The sequence below is a fragment of the Mustela putorius genome, unplaced genomic scaffold (assembly GCF_011764305.1).
Source record: "Mustela putorius furo isolate JIRA1106 unplaced genomic scaffold, ASM1176430v1.1 tig00003983_pilon_pilon_pilon, whole genome shotgun sequence".
Taxonomy (NCBI): domain Eukaryota; kingdom Metazoa; phylum Chordata; class Mammalia; order Carnivora; family Mustelidae; genus Mustela; species Mustela putorius.
Window position 1 is genome coordinate 18,436,689 of NW_025422123.1, and position 23,798 is coordinate 18,460,486.

The 23,798-nt window shown below is 43.2% G+C and overlaps 1 protein-coding gene across 1 annotated transcript; it reads right to left on the reverse strand.

The window, feature by feature from the left end:
- Window positions 1-2,321: 2,321 nt before the first annotated feature.
- MCM3 (minichromosome maintenance complex component 3) lies at window positions 2,322-23,151 on the reverse strand. Its single transcript, XM_004771880.3, has 17 exons — window positions 22,976-23,151; window positions 20,945-21,057; window positions 20,283-20,491; window positions 19,713-19,843; window positions 17,492-17,730; window positions 16,902-17,010; window positions 15,482-15,635; window positions 14,789-14,920; window positions 13,980-14,188; window positions 11,923-12,097; window positions 11,450-11,576; window positions 10,523-10,673; window positions 7,756-7,896; window positions 6,336-6,439; window positions 5,476-5,561; window positions 4,977-5,046; window positions 2,322-3,056 (listed from the first exon to the last, which is right to left on the reverse strand). Exons 1-17 carry the CDS (start codon window positions 23,051-23,053, stop codon window positions 2,858-2,860), a joined length of 2,427 nt encoding a protein of 808 aa, XP_004771937.1. The 5' UTR covers window positions 23,054-23,151; the 3' UTR covers window positions 2,322-2,857.
- Between the last annotated feature and the right edge of the window lie 647 nt (window positions 23,152-23,798).

Consider the following 23,798-nt stretch of genomic DNA (forward strand, 5'->3'; position numbering starts at 1 on the left):
TGTAAGAAGCACCTGAGTCAGAGCCACACTGATCAGAGAACGGGAACCATCAAGAAGTGGAAAGGTGAGGTGCCTGGGTGGCTCAGTGGGTTAAGCCGCTGCCTTCGGCTCAGGTCATGATCTCAGGGTCCTGGGATCGAGCCCCGCATCGGGCTCTCTGCTCAGCAGGGAGCCTGCTTCCCTCTCTCTCTCTGCCTGCCTCTCCATCTACTTGTGATCTCTGTCAAATAAATACATAAAATCTTTAAAAAAAAAAAGAAGTGGAAAGGCAGGAAAAAGAACAAAACTCAGGAACTCAACAAGGGGGAAATTGTTTTAAATGGATTTGACCAAAGGATCATGTTTTTTTATAAACACATCAAAATGCAACATTCTATTTTTGTGAAACTTGGAATTTGCAGTAATAATGAAAGTATCATGGAGTATTTCCATGCTGGCAAGCACTTACCACTTGCTCTCAATTATGTCTCACAAGTCTCCTTCCATCCAGGCAACAAGTACCCCCATTTCACAGATCAAATAACAAGCAGCTCAACACTTACCCTAAGTTATCTGATAAGTGGCAGAGAAGAGACCCCATTCCAGCAAGTCTTAGCAAACTGTCTTTTTTGACAACTATCTTTTCATACTGACACTTCGTTTATCCAGGAGAGTTAAGAAATAAGGTAGCATAAAAATTTCCAAGATAGGACATATTTCTCTAAGGTCCACAAACTATCTTAACTATTTCAGTGGCAAAATTAAATGTAAACAGACTTCTCTTTTTGAGTGAAGTATGTAGAGAATGAAGAGTTATTTTTTGTCCTGGTGGATCCGGACCATCACGGATCTCAGCGCTATGTGGCAGTGACACCCTCAGGGGAGAACGACCTGCAGAGAGGTCACCCCTACATAAGTGGCCGGTCAATGCCTGCAGCAGGAAGAAAAACATAAGGACACTCAGTAGGAACAAATCCTTTAAATGCCTACCAACTTCTTAAATGTTACTGTAAGTTGAGAAACTACACACACACACACACACACACACGTTTTTAAAATCCTGATGTAAAGACTCACTGAGTTCCTAACAGTCAATTTAACACAATGAGCATCTATTGTGGCTGTAGAATACATGGTCTTCTCCCTTCAATTCTTTTGGTTAGCTTGCAGAGCTGAAATGTTAACAAGGTAAACTTAGCTTTACAGTTGTTACATACTGCTAGATCGGCCCACTCTCCTATTCTGCCTCAGTTTCTCAAGGTATGAAGGATAGAGAGCAGGAGTCCTACTGACAAAATGTTGGACCATTCTGGAAATGATCATTTGAGACCCCCTTTTCTTCATCAGTACCCCACGGTGGTCCACATCCCTTTTTGATACTCTCATGGGCCCCTCAATTCCTATAGTTCTTATTGTGTAATGCCCTCATTTTATTTTAAAATTTCTCATTGACACATTAGACATAAATCCCCAACCACTAGGCCTCAAGAGCATGTAGTCCTATATTTGCACCCACTGCAAAGTAGACCATAATACAGGACTCATGGCCAGTGCTCAATTCAGGTCAGAGTCCACTCCTGATGCCACTGCCCTCTCCTGACTCTCCAGATTACTTCCAATAGGACTTGGATTTCACATCTTGGGGGGGGGGGCAAAAAAAAATCAAGATGAAACAGAACTCCCCATCTTCTGCCCGCCCTGGTTTCAGGGTAAGGTGTTCCTATCATCAAAAAGGGAGAAGAAAGTACTTCACCAATCTTAGAGCAGAAAACCAAAACAACCGCCTTTACAGAGCGGCTTCCAGTTCATGTGATGCAGGCCCCCATAAAGGACACTTTTCTTTTTAATTCAAGTAAACGTAAAAGTTCTTTGGAAGCTACTGAGAGCATTACAGCAGGAAAGATGAAACCCAAGTCCCTCTACACACTTCTGCACAAAAAGACCAAGAGCTGAACATCCAGGTGCAAGTAGTTTCACAAGGATCCTGAAAGGGGCCAGAACTCACAATATTGAGGCATCTGATATACCAGCTATTACTTCTCCATGAACGGGCTTTGATTCGAGCTCAAAAAAGGCAACCAAAGGGTCACCTCTCTTGGATTTTCATTCACTGGCCTTCTGCGGCCATTTAGCTATTCCAAATTAGTAAAGTTTGGCTTGCACAACTAACTGATAAATGCTGGTATCACTGAAGAAGAAAACTGCCGAGTGACCTAAGCCCCAAGGACAGAACAGCAGCCTGCTGCCACCGTGTGGTGACTTGGTGCAGCTCCTGTAGGGCAGAGCTCTCAAGGAAAACAAAATTAAACGTGTCTACAAAAACACATTATTAAGGCCATGTGTGTAATATAAAAATAGGTAAAGTTTATTCAAAGTCTCAGATAGTTAGCTCAGAAGTATGCATTCGTTTTAACTGGTATTACAGAAAAGAAAGCTTTCTTGGCCTTCATGACTTGCTTCAGAGCTTTACTCCACCAGCACAGAACCACCCAAAGCCTGTTCCAGACCGATGTGCTCAGGAGAGAAAAAACAGCCAACAAACAAGGAAAGGATGAACAAAACCCAGCTGTGCTCCCCCCATATTCTCAGAAGTTATATGTTATTTACCATGAACAATGGTTTGGTTTGTTCTGGTGGGAAATAAGGAGAATGAATGAACGAATGAAGAAGATACAAGAATCTAGTCCTTGCCCACTTTCTTCTTTCTCCTTTACCCCACATACTCATTCCCAAAGGTCAGCTTTGTCACATGTCTCTCAACTTCGGTTCAATTAACACCGTTATTTAGGAAATGAAGACAAAGACTGATGCAAGCAGGGAGAGGAAATACAGAAGAAACACTTGGGCAGAGCCCCCAATGTTCAGAGATGAGTTCTCCTCAGATGAGGAAGATGATGCCCTCGGAGACCATGACCTGGTTGTCGTCCTGCATCTTGCTCAGCGCAGCCTGGATCTCTGCTGAAGAGAAGGGCTCTTCTCTGTCCTGGTTGATGGATTCTGTGAGGCGATTCATGCCCACCGACTGTGCATGAGCTTCCCGGAACACATCCAAGAGGGCCACTTTGAATTCCTTCAACCTGCCCAAGTCAGGAAAAGATGGGTGAAGAAGTAAACAAACCCAAAAACTCTCACGCAAGACCTATGTCAAGTGTTAATACAGTAGAGGCATCCCCCAACATTCTATTATAGAGCTTCCTACACACTGAGAAATAATACCATTTTAAAAATCAGAGGCGTATGAAGATGTGGGAAACTGGTGTTTCCATAGAAATGTAAACTTGGGGGGCGGCAACTAGGCAGCTTAGTTGGGTAAGCATCTTACTCTTGGTTTCTGCCCAGGTCATGATCTCAGGATCACGAGACTGAGCCCCTGTCAGGCTCTGGGAAGAATCTGCTTGAGATTCTCTCTCCTTCTCCCTCTGCTCCCTACCCCCAACCCTGAGCACATTTGCATGTGCACTCTCTCTAAAATAAAATCTTAAAAAAAATATATAAATTGTAACAGCATCTTTGAAAGGCAATTCAGCATATATACTGAAATTTTTAAGTACATATCCTTTGATCCGATGAGTCCATTTCAAGAAATTAACCTTACAGCTATACATTTGCCTGAGTACACAGTGATAAATATTAAAAATGTTTTACTGTAAACACCAGTTTTATAGAACCTAAGTGTCCATCATTAGAAAATGCAAATAAGGGACGCCTGGGTGGCTCAGTGGGTTAAGCCTCTGCCTTCAGCTCAGGTCATGATCTCGGGGTCCTGGGATCAAGCCCCACGTTGGGCTCCCTGCTCAGCAGGGAGTCTGCTTCTCCTTTTCCTCTGCTCCTCCCCTCTGCTTGTATACTCTCTATTTCTCTCAAGTAAATAAAAATTTTTTTAAGATTCTATTTATTTATTTGACAGAGAGAGATCACAAGTAGGCAGAGAGGCAAGCAGAGAGAGAGAGAGAGAGAGAGGAGGAAGCAGGCTCCCCGCCGAGCAGAGGTCCGATCTCGATTCCAGGACCCTGAGATCATGACCTGAGCTGAAGGCAGAGGCTTAACCCACTGAGCCACCCAGGCGCCCTCAAATAAATAAAATTTTTAAAAATAAATAAATAAAATATATTTCAGTGGTTTCTCAGAAAGAGGGATTACAATTGATTTTAATATTTTTTCTAAATACTTTTCAATGTTTTCCTATTTTCTTCAGTAAACATACTGCATTCTATGCTCAAAGTATTAAAAGAAAAAAGCAAACCTTAGTCATAGGTTTTCTGCGGTATCCAGTAAACATAAAAATGTATACATAAGGGATGCCTGGATGGCTCAGTCAGTTAAGCATCCGACTCTTGGTTTCAGCTCATGTCATGATCTCAGGGAGGGGAGATCCGGCCCCAAGTCTGGCTCCCTGCTCAGAGTCAGGAGACTGCATGAAGATTCCCTCCCTCTGCCCCTTTCCCCACCCATGTGCACAAGTATGCATGCACATGCATGCACACACAAACACACATATACACATTCTAAAATAAATAATCTTCTTTATAAAAGTTTTAAGTAAAACTATTCCTGAACCTCTAGAGGTAAAAACTTCTCATCCCAAAACAAAGAACAATTCAATGAAGAAAAATGTGTGTGTGTGTGTATACCCTACTGAGAAGAACCCAAATAGTAAGATAAAAATTTTGTCCTTGCTTCAATTCAAGACTATCTTCCTTCGTGACCTCCTGAGTACATTATATTTAAAATCCCCACAAGGAACCATTTATAAAGCAAATGGTAAAATGTAAACAACCAGGGATTCTGGGTAAAGGTATAAAAGAATTCTGTATACTACTTTTGCAACTTTTTTTTTTGCAATTTTTTTTAGGTTTGAAATTAAAATCAGAATATAAGCTGTTCTAAAACTTACTGAGCCTACAAGTTTGAGCTCCACTGATAATCAGCGTGTTTTCATACCCTCTCCCCAGAAAGTCCTTGCCTCAGTAGCATGTGGCATTCAACTTTCTACTCACCTGGATTCACTCAATTCCACCTTCTGGGACTCCTTGGTCTCCTGGGAATCTGCAGTCTTTGGAGTGTGCACTTTAGAGGATAAATGGTTACAGATAATGGAAAGACAACATGGTGAAGCCATTTCCACAGACACCAGAAAAGTAATATTCTCCACTCCCCACACCTCACTGAGCCTACCGAGCACCCACTTCCTAGGGTTTTTATGGAACCAGCCAGGGTTAAGAAATTGAGTCAGGAAAGAGACCCTTAAATACATTATCTGAGATGCTTACGCCAGGCTTGGCAAAGAGCACAGTTCCTTGGGAAGGAAGCAACAACTGAGCAAAGCCCAGTTTCCAAAGTTTTGACTGGGTTTCCTGAGGTTCTCTTGGGACAAACCTTTTGGATACAGGGTCCTAAGCAGGGAACCAAATGGCAACCCACCAGAAAATGCAGTACACGGAGTGACTGAAGTCAGCAAAGAAACCACCTCTTTATCAATAGGAGACATTCACTCACCTTGAGGCATTTCCTCCTCTGTGTCACTAAAGTCATATGGGTCATAGGAGCCCCCATCCTTGGCGTCAGAGTGACGAGTCCTCCTCCTAAAATACCCATAGCAATTAAAAGAAACCCATCCTGTGCCTCTGACCAGAGAAAAATTACTAGAACGATCTACAATCAAAGCAAAATGCTAGGCCCAGGTCTAGCATAACAGTGGTTTCTCAGAAAGAGGGATTACAATTGATTGTATAAACTGCTACTTTTTCTTGCAAAAGACACTGAAAGTCTCTGAACTAGAACACAAACAGGCCATGCTACCCAATGCTCTTTTTTTCTACCAACCACCTTAGAAATTCAATCACAGGCATGAAAGGGGAAAAGTTACCATGAGAAAGGATTCCGAAAGATATACTCAAAAACCTATTTGAGTTAGTGTGCTCCTGCTACTTAGCATTTCTTTAGCAGGAAGGAGGTCAAAAGCATCCTACCAGGGGCACCTGGGTGGCACAGTGGGTTAGGTATCTGACTATTAATTTCCGCTCAGGTCATGATCTCAGGGTTAGAGGATTGAGCCCAATGCCTGCTCATTGTGGAAGTCTACTAAATTTTCTCTCTCCTTCTCTCTCTGCCCCAGCCCTGCCATGCACGTGCACGGTCTTTCTTTCTCTAAAATAAATAAACAAATCTTTAAAAATGCATCATACAAAAGAACAAAGGGGCTAGTTAAGCTCTCTACTTTGCCTAGGTTGTCTTTGGCCTCCAACCCCATAGATCTAAGTACCCTTCCCAAGAAAAAGTTGATGTCAACCCCAGCAGTACTGATCCACTCCTCTCCCCTCTCCCTGCCCCCAATGCATGTCTTTGCTTTGCCTTACCTCTTACTCTTCTGCTCTTGGTCCTCCTGGCTTTTCTCCTCTTCATCCTCTGTCTCTGATTCATCTTCATTTCGCTTCTTTCGTTTCTTCTCCTTCTCTAGAACCTGAGACCAAGCCAAGCATGGGTGGGTGGGAAGGGTCACCAATGCCAGGAAACTGAATGAAGAACTCTGAGTAAGAATCCATCTACACCACCAGCAGAAATAACTTCTGTGGGTCTAATGACTGAGCTTCTATCCCTGAGTCCCAGAACCAGGGACAGAGGAACAGGCTGCTACCTATCTTTAAAAATGCAGGGCGGGGCGGGGGGGGGGGGAGAACGCCTGGGTGGCTCAGTCAGTTAAGTGTCCAACTCTTAGTGTCAACTCAGGTCATGATCTCAGGGTCACTGGATTGAGCCCCACATCAAGCTCCTCGTTCAGCAGAGAGTCTTGAGATTGAGATTCTTTCTCCCTGTCCTTCTGCCCCCCTGCCACACTCTAAAATAAATAAGTCTGTAAAAAAGAAAAAAATGCTGAGAGGTATGTTCAATTTCTTTGACCATAGTAGATACTAAATGAGTATTTAAGGAACAAAGAAATGAATGAAAAAAAAGTCCAGCCCACAACGGTTAAGTGGAAAACAATTCATTTCTTTATAGATCAAGTGACTAATTTAAATTTAAAACTCCCATCCTAGCAAAAAGAGTAACCCAGGAAAAGCCTATCAAACCCATAACTAAACCCCAGATGACTACAGTTCACTGAACTGGAGAGGGGGTGGGCAACAGGAAAAGACAGTGAAGGCTTCAAAAATACAGGGGCGCCTGAGTGTCTGCCTTCAGCTCAGGTCATGATCCCAGGGCCCTGGGATCAAGCCCTGCAACAGGCTCCTTGCTCAGCGGAGAGCCTTCTTCCCCCTCTCCCACTATGCCAGCTTGTATTCCCTCTCTTGATATTTCTCGATCTCTCTCTGCCAAATAAATAAATAAAATCCTGTATAAATAAATAAATAAAGAATGAATGAATGACAGAAATACAATGTCATGAGCAGAAACAAAAACAGAATGACAGGCCCAAGCTTGAAAATTCAACTTTTGATGTGAGATTTTGAGATGCCAATGGGAACCCTGAAGAGACTGGCAAGGAAAACGTTGTAGAAGGAAGAGGAAGATCACCAATGTGAATCCTTTGGAAACCTACTTTTTTAAGAGATGAAGTATGAGTAGGTAGAGAAGCAATCTGTTGATGGTGCAGCACGCCAATAAAACCAAAATCTCTGGGGCCTCTAGGGACTCTGGCATCAGTATTTTAAAGCTTCCCAGCTAGATGCTGCTTTCCACAGATGACCTAAAGGCAGGTCTAACTGTGGAGGGCTAGGCAGCCCAAGCACCAGTATTTACTCAGGGGGAGCTCTCGGGCCCAAGCACGGGAGCCCTCACCTTCTTGAAGTAAGCATACTGAACCAACTCCACAGCTTCCTCTGCATCCTGCAAGTCCACGGTCTTGCTCATGCGGGCCTTGGCATGGGCTGTGGCCAATCGAATCAGAGTTTCCAGTGTCCGGGCTGTAACTGGTGATGTCTGAGGAAGAGAACAAGGGACGATTACTTGTCAGAATTCCCATCACTCCCACTTTACAGAAAAGGATAAAGATACTACCAGACTGACTCTAGGAAGCATAAGCAAAGGATTCAGAGCTATATATTCTGTATAAACACTATATAAAATTCACAAAGATAAAAGCAGTCAATCAGTTCGCCTGGGTGGCTCAGTTGGTTAAGTGGCTGCCTTCGGCTCAGGTCATGATCCCAAGGTCCTGGGATCGAGCCCCCCACGTTGGGCTCCCTGCTCAGCGGGGAGCCTGCTTCTCCCTCTCCCTCTGCCTGCCACTCCCCCGCTTCTGTACACGCTCTCTTACAAATGAATAAGTAAAATCTTTTTAAAAAATAAAAAATAAATAAATAAAAGCAGCCAAGAAAACAGGAGTGTTGAGGGAGAAAGGGGTAGGTGAACAGGGAAGAAGAAAATGAGGCATCTTACAGCTGGAAAGAAAAAAGGCTAGAAAGACTACAATAGTGAAGGAGGAAAAACAATCCTGTACTGCCAGTCTGCAACGCTCTAGGAACTTTGCTTTTATACCAACTGCATCATTTAACACTCCTGATAACTTTTCCAAGTTTTACAGATGAGGAAAATGGGACTTAGGGCTTCAGGTAACTTGAACAAGGTTACACTAAGGGAGGGGTGCGAAAGAGGTCATGTGAGGACAAATTTTTCAAGTTGGGTAAATTCAAGTCCAGAGGAGAACAGGATTCTGGCATGTTCTCATCAAGTGGTTCTCATGGGGGAGGGGGGTGTATACTAAACCAGCGTGCTTCTATCTTTTTTAGTATATGCGCTGCCGAAGCAAGCACAACTTCTACCTTTTTTAAATGCTTTTGGCTGAATGGCATCTCTGACCTAATGAGTCAGAATGTCTATGTTTAGGACTGGACATGTATACTTTTTAAGTTTCAGGTGATTATGATGTGCCCATCTAGTTAAGCATCCCTGACATTATCCAACCTTCTCAGTTTATGGATTAAAAAACTATGACCTGAGAAGTGAAGAGATTTGTGCAAGGCCCAAAAATTAGCCGGACCTGGGACCAGAACAGAGGGCTAGTTTTTTCTGCCACACTCCTACCTCTCCCATTGTATGATCCTTGATCTGGTCACTTCCACTTCGAAGTTTCGCAAATTATCATGGGATAGTATAAATAAAACCCTATTCCATATTCAAAAACAAATATATTCACTTTTTTTTTTAAATTTATTTATTTGACAGAAAGAGGAGATCCCAAGTAGGCAGAGAGGCAGGCAGAGAGAGAGGGGAAAGCAGGCTCCCCAATGAGCAGACAGCCCAATGCAGGGCTCGATCCCAAGACCCTGAGATCATGACCCGAGCTGAATGCAGAGGCTTAAACCACTGAGCCACTAGAGCCACTAGAGCCACACTACCCAAGTGCCCCAAATATATTCACTTTTAAGTAAAGTCACCAAATCTTTTAATGATTTAAAAGCTACCAGAGTGTGGAGGTTACACACTCCTTATAAGCTCCAATTCTTAGCCTGTGAAATCTTAGCCTGCATTAGCAGAACTACAGAATCCAAATTGAGAGATTTACCAGACCCACTAAGACCCGAGCTCAAACAGTGTTTTGTTCAATGAGAAGGCTTCTGACACACTGAAACATGTTCACACAGTGAGAGAAACAATTAAAATAGAAAGGGGGCTTCTTAATCTGAAGAAGACAAGTCATACATAATCCCCACAAAACAAAATTAAGACCCATGGGTCTAAGTCATGGGGAAGCAAGTTTAAGCCCAATAAATACAAGAAGTTTCTAACATTTCAAAGTAGTGATGTGCCAGACATGCTGCTTCTAGAGGTGTCAAGAAAGTCTTAGCCGAAATTCCAGAAGACAGAGTGCCTATCTGGGTGTGAGGCTAGAACAAGTGACCTGGGATCAGGCCTAAATCCAAGAGTCTATATCTATAGCACATAATAACGGTCTTAGACTTGGGTCTTTCTGCTGTGAAATCCTGTGTGAACTCCATGCCCCACAGTTTAGATAAATTCACAGGCAGATTTCTAGAAATGGCTTTGGACAACCATTATGATTATCCAACTAATCATTTATCAAAGTCCAGCTCAAATAGCACACTCTCTTCCATCAAATTCATACCGGTTCTATAAAGTCTAAAGGAAAAACTAACAGCTTCTTCATCTACACTCCAATCATCTTTCCCATTCATTCCCTCCTAGGCACCACATTGTGGTTAGAAATTTATAAATATGCATATATGATTTTTCCATCTACCTTCCTACCTCCTAAGTTGCAGATCTTAACTCTCTGAGGATAGCTCTTCCTATTTTAACTGCATGTAAGAACCCAAAAGTGGCTCCTTTTGTTTGCTGAATGTATCATAACTTCTGGAGGCCAATATCATCTGAACTAATGAGATACAGGTATTTCTGGTTATTCTCACTTCATTTTCCTTTATAAAAGGAAATTATTAGAATTATAGAACAGGAAGTCCTTCAGACCAGAAAGAAAAAGATAAGGAATCCCTAAGTTAAAATGCTTTCAGAACTCCCAGGTAACAGGGACTCCCCAGTCTTGTACTTAAGAATTCCCAGGCCCATCTTGGCTGTGGGGACTCACCCGGGCAGTGTCCGAGCTCATGCTGTCTTGGCTGCGCAGGCGTGAGTACTCTTCTGCAATGTAGGCACCTGACTCCTGAGTTAGGATAGGCTTGATGATTTTGGCCACGTGGATGTACTTCCTCATGAACGCTGCACTCACCATCTTCTCCCTGGATGCACACACAGGGAAATCTTCTCTGCCAAACCTTGGCACATGACTGGGGTGGGGGCTTGGCCTCTCCTCAGAGAAGTCAAGGTCAAGTGGCAGAGATGTATTCTAGAATCCATTATCATAAATCCCATTTATATAGAATGTGAATGAATGAGACCCTCTCATCTACGTTTATTGAATTCTGTAACTATTACTTAATGTATGTGAGGTAAGCAGTACAGGCAGAAGTTTAGGTATTATTTGCCCTATTTAATACGTAAAAACTGTGGCTTAGGGAAGACTTAAATTCAGTCTTCTGACTCTAAATTCTGTTCTGAAATGACAGGTTTGAATCTATATGCTTCCTACTGCACCACAGCCCTAAACAGAAGTAAAAGATCTCACATTTCACACTTTGAACACTTCCACCCTAGTCTCCTTTATCCAAATCTACCTGCACAGCACCCAGGGCTTGCAGTCTACCGTCCTGTCAACATTAGCTTGTCACAGCTACAGGACTTGTGCAGTAATTAAGGTACGAAGATCACATGATATACCCACCATCAGCTGAGCATGTTGTCAAAGTCTTCCATTTTAGGAAGGTTAGAACCTAAGCCTAATCACCATAAACACAAGGAAACTGGCCAGGAGAAGGGGTATATAGTGTGAGATCCAGAAAAGAAAACAGGCCCACATGGCTATGAATCCAAGCATGATCTTGCCTGGGGAGCACATAAAAACATGCTAATATGACAGAAATCTCAGGTTCCTTCAAGAAGTATGAAGAATGCTCACTTTTTCTTCTTGGTCCCATGCAGAAGATTGTCATGCTTCTCATAAATCTGGGTGTCCTGCTGGTCTTCCTGGTTAAAACTGGGATCATCTGTGGCCAGGATATCCACAGCACTACCCAAAGGCATAGCTGGAAAACCCAAGTTGGGAGAAAGCAGAGTAAGAAATTGGTTCTTCTGAAGAGAGGAAAAACTTAACAAAGCCAAGACACACAGACATGTGGAGCCCACAAATAAGAAAAGTGGAATGACATGGCTCACAGAAGATGCTCAAAGGTGTTCCTAGACCCAGAAATGAACAAAAGACACACCTTAGGATGACTCTCACTGAGCAAGAAGGAAGTGGTCACAAAGACAAGGGCACCTTCAACATCAACCCAAAAACAAACACCCATCATGACCTGGGCCAGGTCTGAGATAACCGTGTCTGTTTAGGTTCCCCTCCATTAGTCACTCTAACTCTTCCCATGGTCTCACCATCGCCATCCTGTTCCCCGGGTGCCCTGTAACGGTGCATCCTAAGGACATGGTCCGAGATCTCCCGATCCTGCTCAGGGTCCATCTGATCCAGCATGATGAAGAGTAAGTCAAATCGGGATAGCAGTGAGTCCTGTAGCCCAATGTTCTCCATGGGGGTCTTATACTGATCATACTGTGCAACAGAAGGAAAAAGCAAAGTGGAGGTGACATCAAAGGGAAGAAAGGACAAGAGACTACTTAAAGCTACTGAAATACTTAATTCAGTTCCTCTACGTGCAACCCTTCTTTCAATGAAGCTCAGGAGACCTGAGCAAACTCAGAACCACACCTCCTAGCTGAGGTGCCTCTAACGGGCTTATCATAGGTCTCAAGACCAGTCCCCTCGTTCCCAAGCCCTATTCTGCTCCTGCCATTCCAAGGGTAGGACCAACCCTGAAAGATGATTCCTTTTCCCCTACCAGTTATAAAGTTGACAAGCTGTCTAAACCAAAAGCACTTGGAAACTCCGGAGTCCCTTACTTAGAAGGTAATGAGTAAAACCACAAAAAAAAAAAAAAAAAGGTCAATAATCTATAAATCATAACATCTTGATCTTCCCTGGGACTCAAAAACCTGTATACTTTTTTATCTTTCAGTTCAGGGCCGACGAGACTACCCACCTGCAAACACTTCACAGTTAGACGGTCTAATACGCCTTGAGGGTAACCTTAATAATGATTCTGAACATGTTCCCATTTCAGGACCTGCTATTTTCTCCCTGCATTTCCCAATATAATTCTTTAGGATGACATAAATACTGTTACCATTAATTTAAAAACCAAGGTTCTCAGCCCATGCTATGCATTATCACCAACCTATGAAGCCTTTCTAAACCAGAGTTACCAAGAGCCCCAACCCAAAGATTTGAATTCAGAAACCGACTGGGGACCAGGTAACCTACATGTTTAAAAAACTCCACCCAAACAGGTAACCCCACACATTATGGAATCATAACTGCCAGAGCACAGAATAGGCTCTGCATTCAAATTTTGATTGCCATTTTCTAGCTTGTGACTCTTAAATAAGTTACTTAACTTTTTATGCCTCCATTTTCTCACCTGTAAAATAAGGATAATAACTACCTACCTACAAGGTTACTGTGAGGATAAAAGCAGCTGATAAATACAAACTATTTGTAAGTCTTAGTTAATAGCATTATTATGGTACAATCTTTAAAGAGGGCAATTTGGCAATCTCTACCAAAATAAAAATGCATTTAACTCTTCAGTGATTCTGTTACTAGGTATTTATCATATGGACATGTGTAACAGAATACACATAAAGGAATATTCACTGCAACTTCATTTCACAATAGCAAGGGAAAACACCAAATGCCCACCAAATGGAAACTAAACAAATTACTATAAATCAATGGAATGTAAGACAGCTGCCCCCAAAAAATAAAGAAAAAATAGAGGCAAAATTCAGCAAACCCCAAGCTGGATAAATATAATCATCATAGTATCAAATATCAGGCAGGGGTACCTTATAAATAAATAAGTATCATCATCATCATCGTAAAAAACAAAGATAAACAGACTAATTTGGTTACAAGGAGCCAGTATAGTTGTTGTATACACTTAAGTTTCTGTTTCCCAGACACTCAAAGAGTTTAGTGATTATCTCTTGGAGAAGGGCTAGGAGAGAAAAGGGAAGGTTTTCAATGTCCATACTGCACTCTCTGTTCTGTTTATACATCCTACCATCTGCATGTGGTACTTTCGTTGTAATGGCAAGAATACTGGTTACTGGGTTGTGGGACTGAAGGTTACTTTTGTTTTCTTCTTTATATTTTCCAAGTTATTTAAATGAATAACTTGCCAGGGGATTCTGATGTGGCTGAAAACGTGAGGAAGCACTGCTCTAAGTTAAGGACAAGAACAAAACGGTGGACAAGCTTAACTTTAGTCTGGCCTTTTATTTCTCTGGGACTCCAAGAATCAACTTCATGGCCCAGCTATTCAGCAAAACCAACCAAGGGTGAGGACAATGGTAAAGTGCCTGACTGCACTTACCCTGCCATAGACGGGGTTGGCAGCTGCCAAAACACTGCAGCGGGCATTCAGCCGAGCATGGATGCCAGCCTTGGCGATGGTGACTCGACCCTGCTCCATCACTTCATGGATGGCCGTGCGGTCCATGTCGGACATCTTGTCAAATTCATCGATGCAAACCACACCTCGGTCAGCAAGGACCATGGCCCCTGCTTCCAGGCGGCGCTCCCCTAGGAAATGAGCAGGTCAAGATAGGTGTTACCATCCAGGTTGTAGAGGACAAGGGGAGAGATTTCAGCCTCCTTCTTAAGCACTCAATGTCTCTCATGAGAAAATAGTGAGGAACAGTCAGTTCCTAGAGACTTAGAGAAAAACCCTGGTGGGTCAATCTTTTTAGTTCCAATCTGAACTATCCCTAAGCAGCCAGCCTCCAACAAACTTCTTTCACAGATTGTCTCTTTATCTTCATCCTCAAGTAATTCCCCAACTAGATCTCTGCTCTCTTTTCACTAGTCTTCAAATCCCTTCCTCTAATTTATAAAAGAGCACTATCTTCATTTTTATTTCTTCTTTCCCTTCCAATATGCAAAGCCTTCTTCAAAAGCTGTGTTTTAGGAGACATTCTTATCCAGACCGGCCACCCAAAGACTTAATTAATTCACCCCCTATTGCCAGAGGACACCCTGGCCTCTATAGTCTGGTTCAAACTAACCTTTCAGGGTAACAAGATAAGCTTGTATGTTCCCAATACAAGCTTCCCAAGAGCAAACTACAAGAAATTACACTTGATCTCACCACGGGACGTTTGCCAAAGACCCTTATACCCTTACCCGTTTCCTGGTCTGTGGTGACAGCAGCCGTCAGACCCACTCCAGAAGAGCCCCGTCCAGTGGTGGGGATAGCCCGTGGAGCAGTGCACAGCACATAGCGTAGAAGCTGAGACTTGGCAACCGATGGGTCCCCTATAATTCAGTAGGACAGTGGTGACTTGCTAGGAAACTCCTCCACTCCCACACCGCACTGCAGCAAGTTCTATTTTTCTAGCACAGCTCTTGGCATAACAGAAATTTACATTAATGGGTTATAAATAATATTCCCTTACCATTCACGGAAGAATATATTTTAGACATAAATCAGGAAACACAAAAATGACAGTAAGAAAACAGTAAGAAAAGATTCATTTTAGCCTTCTGCCCTTTGATGGAACTGAAATATACCAGGTAGAGAATACACATTCTTTTATTTTTTTTTTTTTAGATTTTTTATTTATTTATTTGACAGAGAGAAATCACAAGTAGGCAGAGAAGCAAGCAGAGAGAGAGAGAAGGAAGCAGGCTCCCTGCTGAGCAGAGAGCCCGACGCGGGACTCGATCCCAGGACCCCAAGATCATGACCTGAGCTGAAGGCAGAGGCTTAACCACTGAGCCACCCAGGCGCCCTACACATTCTTTTAGATTATAGATTCCCACAAGCACACTCCACAGGGAAGACCGAGAGTCTGATGCAAATCCCCAATGCCATACCGATCAGGAGAATATTGATGTCCCCACGGATGTGACTGCCATTTTCAAGGTCTCGTTCCACCCCTCCCAAGAGCAAGCAGAGAATCGCCTTCTTAACATAGTCATGCCCATGGATGCTAGGGGCCAACGACCTGGCCAGCTGGTCAAAGATATCCTACAGGAGGAATAACCAAAGGGAAAAGCCTGTTGAGATTCAATATGGTTTTGCGAAGCTCTGCTTCATAGTTCAGCCTATAAAAATGCTTGAAGAACTCCACATTTGTAACTGTAAAAGCATTTCTTAAGACAAATCACACTGATGAGACTACTGTCAGAACAGATAAAGGGAAAGCCTGTATTCCAAAATCTGCTTAGAGAGTTATCTTTAATAAAAAAGTATTTCCAGTTCAAAACACTTTAGGTTTAATAAGAATGTGTATTGTGGTTTCAGTAACCTTTTGTTTTGGTTTGGTACGGGTATGTTTCTTCAGTAACCTTGATCACACAGGCACATACAGGTGACCCTTGAACAGTGCAGAAGTGAGGGGTGCCAACACCCCATACAGTCAAAAATCCATGCATAACTTTTGACCCCCTAAAGACTTTACTAATACCCTACCAATGACCTCGTCTTACCAATAACAAAAATATCTGTTTTAAAAACGTAACACATTTGTGTATGATATGTACTATATGATGCATTCTTACAATAAGCTAAAGAAAGGAAAATATCATTAAGAAAATCGTAAGAAAAACACATTTATAGTACTGTATTGGATTTATCAGAAAAAACCCACAAGCAAGCAAACCCACAGTTCAAACACATGTTGTTCCAGGGTCAACCACCCTTTCTTCAATTCTACCTGTGGACATTCTGTCTTCAAAAAGCAAAACAAAGTAGAGAACTGAAACAAAAATAACCTATTTAAAACTTAAGTAACAGGGCGCCTGGGTGGCTCAGTGGGTTAAGCTCCTGCCTCCAGCTCAGGTCATGATCTCTCAGGGTCCTGGGATCGAGTCCCATATCAGGCTCTCTGCTCAGCGGGGAGCCTGCTTCCCTCTCTCTCTCTCTCTCTCTCTCTCTGCCTGCCTCTCTGTCTGCTTGTGATCTCTCTGTCAAATAAATAAATAAAATCTTTAAAAAAAAAACTTAAGTAACAATGCATCACTACTGTCGTCCACATGGACTTACTGGTACCCTGATATTCTCTTATTATATTAGGTTCACTTAGCAGCCTAGCAGGTAACAAAACAGAAATACTGACAGCAAAAACATCCTTTTACTTGCTGACTGGGTCAAAACTAAAAGCTAACACAACATCCTTTAGAGAAAAAACCTTGACCCTCCTCCTGATCCTCTACAAAGAAGAAAGGTGTCCCATGCCAAACACAACCCTAACAAATCCATCCCCACCCTCAAATCCCTATAAGATGCTCAGACCTTGGAACGAGTTTTACTGAACTTCTTGATCTTGGCTATATCCTCAGCAGAGAATGAAGGCTGAACGTCCTTGCTCATTTGCTTCACATTACAGGCAATCAGGATAGTCCTGAGACGAAGAAGGAGGAATAAGAAGAAGAAGAAGAAGCCTGCGATTTTTAATTCCTAACATCAGAGACAACAGCAAATCAGAAAATAATAAAGTAAAAAAGACAGGTTGTTCTGAATTCAACAGCTGATTCTTTTAATCTGTGACACAAATATGCTGATGATTCTTCACCTCAGGAATTTATCCTCGGCTGTCCCACAGATCCTCCTTCGGACAGAAATGTGGATCAGAAGGAGGTGGGAATACGTGAGAAATTCACGTAAGCCATGAGGATATAACCATGTTATCAACAACTCCCACTTTCAGCATAAAATAGTATTACCAGTTTTATCGGATGGAAAAGAGCTATCCCATCTTCCACATAGCTAGACTGCTCCACCTGTCTGATGTATGCCCCACAATATGGCAAACTAGAGCATGAATACTACCAGAAATGCAAGCTGCCAGCAGCGTGCCAAATGCCTCAGAGCTGCACCATTACCTGAAGGTCCCTGAGGTGTAGCCTCCCTTCTTTCCAGGAAGACAACGATAGGTCCCCACCACCTGGACTCGGTCACCAGGCTTCACTTTATCTACCAAGTCATCGTCCAGAATGACATCCACTGAGCGGGGAAGTTGGCCAGCTGGGGCCTTCTCCGGCATCTCCTGGATCGTGATGGTCTGGTGGTCCTTGTAGACAGAAAGGCCATATTCGGTCTCGAGGGGATTATTTTCCTCGTCCTGAAAAAGACATACAGAAAAGCATTGTTATCTTGTCCTGGTCTTAGTAATGCCACACTCATTTTTTTTTGGTAGGAAACAAATATAATTTGGAAATGACCTCATGAGATTTTTTGTATCTAGGAACAAAAAAAAGCCAAATGTGTACTCCAGTTTTCTCCATTCCCATCTGATCTAGTAACAAATCATCTAATGGAAGGGACAACTATAGTCTGAAGGAGCCGCGGTTACATTAAAATCTAAATTAAGATTCTTATTTCTCCTGTACTATGACACAGTATTTCCACTCCTAGGTAATACCCGACAGAAACACTGACCCAAAGCCACATAGTACAATGTTCACAGCAGCATTATTCCCAATAGGCAAAAATTAGAAAATATCCTAATGCCATCAACAGAATTGTTAAATAAATGTAGTATATTCACCCAATGGAATGCGTGAATAAAAATGTATAAAATACACCTATACACAACATGAATGAATCTCAAATACACATGATGAACAAAGGAAGCCCAACACAGGAATATTTAGATAAAACATAAAAAGAGGCAAAACTACTCTGTGTTGCTGATGACATCAGGATAGGGTTAACCTTGGGGAGTGTGGGCCCTCAAACACTTCTGAGTGCTAGGAACGCTGTTTCCTGGTTTGGATGATGATTTTCCAGGTATTTTCAGCTTGTAAAATTTCAGTGACCTGCATACTTTAATATAAACTTTCCTGTATGTATATTAAACTTGAGTAAAGACATTTTAAACTTTTACTCCCTTGCCATTTCAATTTTCTAAAAACGCAACAGCAGCCATTTATTGAGTGCTTACTATGTACAAGGCATTATGCTATTATCTCATGAGATGATCTCATGTAATCATCCTAACACCTCGGTAAAGCAGGTATTTTTCACATGTAACAAATAAGGAAACCGAGACTGGAGAGGTTAAGTAAGTTCCCCAAGTCACACAGGAAACTGCAGAGCCAGGACTTCAGGCAAGTATAACTCCCAAGCCATATTCTTCGGTACCACACTAGATGACCTCCAGGAGTCCAACGTATTTCAGATCTTAAGCAAAGAAGCATGGCGCCCGTAATCAGCAGAAGAGTACTCCCTGAGTAGTTACTGAAGATAGTCTAGAAGGAAGTATCTTACTGAAGAAGAGAGCAGGGTGACAGAAAATGCAACTGGCCTGAAAGTAGAAGGACATGGGTACTAGTCCTTAGAGTCATCACTAACTGGTACCATGTGCAAGTCACTTAATCTTTCTGAATCTTAGCATTTCACCTGAAGACAGACTCAATGATTCTAAAGTATGCTTCAGTTATAATTCTAAGGTACTCATTCTTATTTTACATTAAGATTCCTGCACTAATTGAGTTGAAAATAAGAACTGGTTATACTCATATCTGTATCCTCCACAGTGCTTAACAATTCTTTGGGTACAGTGGCTCTCAATTAAATTTGATGGCAGGGACAGGTATTCTTCAATAGAATGAATTCAGACATCAAGTAACCAACACTAATCATCTTCTGTCTCATTAAGAAAGCCTCAAATTGTCTTCAGTTCAGATCAGTCAGAACATTAAGTACAAAGTCATTTCCAATGCCATTCCTCTCCCAACCCAAAGTTAAATATTTGCAAAGATATCATGGTTAACACCATAGTGTAAGTATTGTCCCATATTACTTTAAATAGATTATAAAGTTATATATAACTTTGCTCAAAGATCTACGTAGCTTAATGACTTTTTTCAATCCTTCTACAATTTGTCAAATTTTCTAGAGTATTTATTCTTTTTTTTTTTTAATTAGAATTGAAGACTTTCATATTAAACTCTGGCTAGCAATCAATCTTTCTTTGAGATTAATCCTTACTTTTCATCTGATGTACTTTAGAAGACTTCAGATATCACTCAATTATTTGCATGAAAACAGACATACTTGATTCCCACCTCCCAAGAAGCCCAATTAATTCATTCCCCTCACCTTGGTGGGATAGACAGAGCTGGAAGGGAAGGCCACCAGGGTAGTGAGATCAGAGTAACGTCGTTCTATAGTCTTCTTGGTAGCAGGGCAGTAGTGGACACTGCGGACAACTTTGGGACGAACTAGAGAGCCTAGCAATGGAAAACATGCATAAGTCATTCAACTAGCATTGACAAGGGTAGAATCTGACGCAGGCAAGTCTATCATGACTCTAAATACTGTTTTCTTCTGACTAGTTTAAGCTACTTCAATAATACTAGCCATTTATTCATTTTTATATTTAGAACATCAACATACCTACATAAAACTTCAAGTACAACTCTTCCTAACCCAGAAATGATAGGAGTTCACAGTTAAAATGAGGAGATTACAAGAGCCAAGACACTCCCACACTCAGTAGAATTCATCATTCTGGACCCCTTCATCAATGTACATACCACAGCTCCTCCCAGCTTCACCCTGTAAGTTCAGGGCTATGCTACCCAGCTCTACTCGGCCTCTCCTGCTTCCCCGGGCCTTCTTAAGACTATCCCACTTCCATTCCCTTAGCCCTGATTTGAAGCCACTCACACTTGGTGACAATGCCCTCCACGCAGACTACACAGCTGAGGAAGCAGGAGGTAAGAGTCCGGGGAGAGACATGCTTGGAGCCAAAGCTGCCCTCCAATCCTATGTAGAACTCCTCATACTGCTTGGCATAGGTAGCATCAATCGAGGCCACAAAATCCTTTAAAGCCCGCTGGAAGGCAACCAGCTCCTCAAAGGCATTGCTCAGGAGGCTGCATATGGGCAAGAGAGAGGATAATTAAGCAGAGAGAGAAAAACTAAAAAAAAAAAAAAAAAAAAATCTGACCTTCAAAAATAAAAGTGATGTAAAAATTTAGCTTCTACTTTCTCCTACCACCCTGGATGACTCAGTAAAATATATCAGAACTGAGTGCTAACTTTAATTCAACTTCTCAAAGGTACAGAAATGATATTCAGTTAAACATGGAAAGAGGAGCTCCGGAGAGGAAAATGCCCACCACCTACTTTGGAAGGAAGAAAAAAAAACACAGAAGCAAGTGAGACAATGAGGGTCCAAAAAAAACATTCCATCCCCCCCTCCCCCAAAAAAGACCATTTCATCCAGGCCTTCTCGTGGGAAGCCTGTTCCAATCCGGGGAAGAGAAAGGGGGCCACTGTCACTCAGAGCCAGGATAGCATCTTGGAAGAAACCCCTTACCACTTACCGGTTGGCCCTCTTCTCATTCTTCCTGCGCAGGTCATTCACATTGACAATCAACCGGTATTGGTTGTCACTGATCAGCTCCCGAACTTTGCTCTGATAAATTCCCTGGTCTTCCTGCAAAATAACCACCACATATCACAAGAGGCACAAATTCAAAAATAAGACAATATTTAAACAGAGGCAGTTCTCACAGAAAGATCAATCCATCAATCTCTGCAGCAGAAGGGACCTCCCATTTCTCCACATTTTCACTCACTAGCCTGAGATTCCAAATACACCCTAAGAGGCAGTTGCAAGATGTATAATAATCTCAACGTCCATGTTATGATTTCTATTATTATCTGCAGCTTTTCTGTATGCAGTCATTTCTCAACTTCTAAAGGAGAATTAAAACAAGGTCATAATAAGTCAAAAAGGACAAATAAAAGCTTATCAAGGGGCGCCTGGGTGGCTCAGAGGGTTAAGCCTCTGCCTTCGGCTCAGGTCATGATCTCAGGGGTCCTGGGATGGAGCCCCACACTGGGCTCTCTGTCAGCAGGAAACCTGCTTCCCCCTCTCTCTCTGCCTGCCTCTCTGCCTACGAATGATCTCTGTCTGTCAAATTAAAAAAAAAAAAATCTTAAGAAAAAATTTTTTAAAAAATTTTTAAAGGCTTATCAAAATGTAAATTAGCAGATTAAAATGACTTTTCACTGGACGCCTGGGTGGCGCAGTTGGTTAAGCAGCTGCCTTCCGCTCAGGTCATGATCCCAGCATCCTGGGCATCCTGGGATCGAGTCCCTTGCTCAGCAGGGAGCCTGCTTCTCCCTCTGCCTCTGCCTGCCATTCTGCCTGCCTATGCTCGCTCGCTCTCCTTCTCTCTCTCTGATAAATAAATAAAATCTTTTAAAAAAAATTACAGAGGGAATTAAAATACTCTATTCCCCCGATTAGCTGTATAATAGGGAAAAGAGTTCTCTAGCCAGACCTAAAAGAATAGGAAGCCTCCGTATTTGTTTACAGACCCAGCATTATCCACCCTTTTAAGATGCTTTACAATATTCTATGGCTTCCGATCCTGGACAGCATACAAAGCCCCCTTTGCCAGCATAGCAAACACTTTTCTGCATCTCCTTTGGCAGTGAAATCCAATGCAGCCAAGTAAGGTAGTCTTTTCCGCGGGTACCTGCAGGTCTTTAAGTTAGCGGATCCCTACCGTTCTGATGAAGTTCTAGAACCTAGGTGAGGTTCAGTGGGGTGAGGTCCAAAGCCGATGACCAAGAAAGAATTCTTGAGGCATTTTTGGTGCAAAATGGTGGTTTATTAAAGCACGGGGACAGGACCCGTGGGCGGAAAGAGCTGCTGCCCCGGGATTGTGAAGGGTGGCAGGTTCAGTACCAAGGGGGGTGGGGGAAGTAAGCAAAGGGAGGTTTTCAATAGAACTTTCATACGCTAAAGAGGACCTACAAGATGCCGAAGCCTTGCCACCGTCAAGGTCATTTTCCCCTCTAACAAGGTATTAACATTAAGATAGGTGGGAGATTCCCAAAGAAAGTCACACAGGTCCCACTCAGGAGGGGGGTCGGAGAAGGTTGCTCGGTGTCAGCTTTTGCTTTGTCCCCAGCCAGCCTTCTGTCCCGCATCAGTCCGACAGCATTCCTCCCCCCACACTCCCTTCAAACTGAGAGACCTGGGAGTGATTTCCGAAAGGTCAAAGCGAGCTTGGCCATTTTGTGCGCACTTGAAAGAAACCCGCGGCCTTCCGCGAGACCCCGCCCCATGAGCACGCAGGAGTTTCAGGATCGCTCTCTCAAGGCTGCACCTACAGGACACCAGCAGCGGACTCCACGCCAGAAACGCTACGCGACCCTGGACGGAAGACTCCTGAGGGCGCCGGCCCCGCCGCAAGAGTCGGGAGGCCCGACGGACCTCCCGGGAGTCCCCCGCCCCACCCCGGCCCGGCGTGGAGCAGCATCCGCCGTGGCCTCCCTCGGCCCGTCAGCGTCCCAGGACCTTCAAGCGCCAGAGTCTCGCGCCCCCGCGCCTCCCTCACCTCGTCATCCAAGAAATCCAGGTAATCTCTCTGCGCCTCTCGCAGCTCTACGTCGTCCAGTACCACTGTCCCGGCCATGCTCGCCGCCAGGGAGCCGCTTCCCCCAGAACCGCGCCGGCGGTCTTCCGATGACCCAGCCCGGGCGCGAAAACTTCCGAACTTTTCCCGCCACCAAAGGCTACGTCAGGAAGAGGAGGGGTTTTCCGGGACGATATTCACATTCTGATTGGCTGATTCCTCTTACGCGAGAAGACCGAAGATCCAATCGAGAACTTGTTCCACTTCGGCTTTCCCGAGACGCACCTCTAAGTGGCGGGAAATATGACACCCGGAGCCCTCGGTTTCTCCCCTCACTGACAGGAAAGCTGACCAATGGGGCCGAGAGGAGGCTCGTGGGGTCTGATCATTGGACAGGCGGGCAAGAGAAGGAGGACGCGCTGCATTCTGGGAGTCGTAGTCTTCCCCCTTTTACCGGATGTTTTGTAGGTTGTTTTTGTTTTTGTTTTTTTTTCAAGCTGCCGTTCCTTGACCTACCCTAAATAAGACTGTCTGGCGGTTGTAATAAAAGTAGCCTAAACGTCAGAGAATGGGAGTTTTTACGCAAGGACATAAAAACATAATAGCAACCTGTTTTTTAAATGTACTAAAATCAGGCGTGCTGGGTATGTTTCTCAAGCAAACTGCCCTCAAGTGGCATTCCGAGAAAAAAGTGAATTTTGAGATCTGTGGGATGGAAATAGAATAATAGCATCTTTGGAAAAGTTTCTTTAGTCAAGCGACGCATATGCTCTCTGAATACCACAGCCTGAAGTAACACGTAAAA

Bases quoted from the DNA above. Each gene is read 5' to 3' on its own strand.
- MCM3 (XM_004771880.3), bottom strand. From the start codon at position 23,053: ATGGCCGGGACAGTGGTACTGGACGACGTAGAGCTGCGAGAGGCGCAG. The intron at 12,098-13,979 runs GTAAGTGCAGTC...TCTGTTGCACAG, and splicing joins CCAACCCCGTCTATGGCAGG to TATGATCAGTATAAGACCCC. The intron at 5,047-5,475 runs GTGAGTGAATGT...TATCCTCTAAAG, and splicing joins AGAGGAGGAAATGCCTCAAG to TGCACACTCCAAAGACTGCA.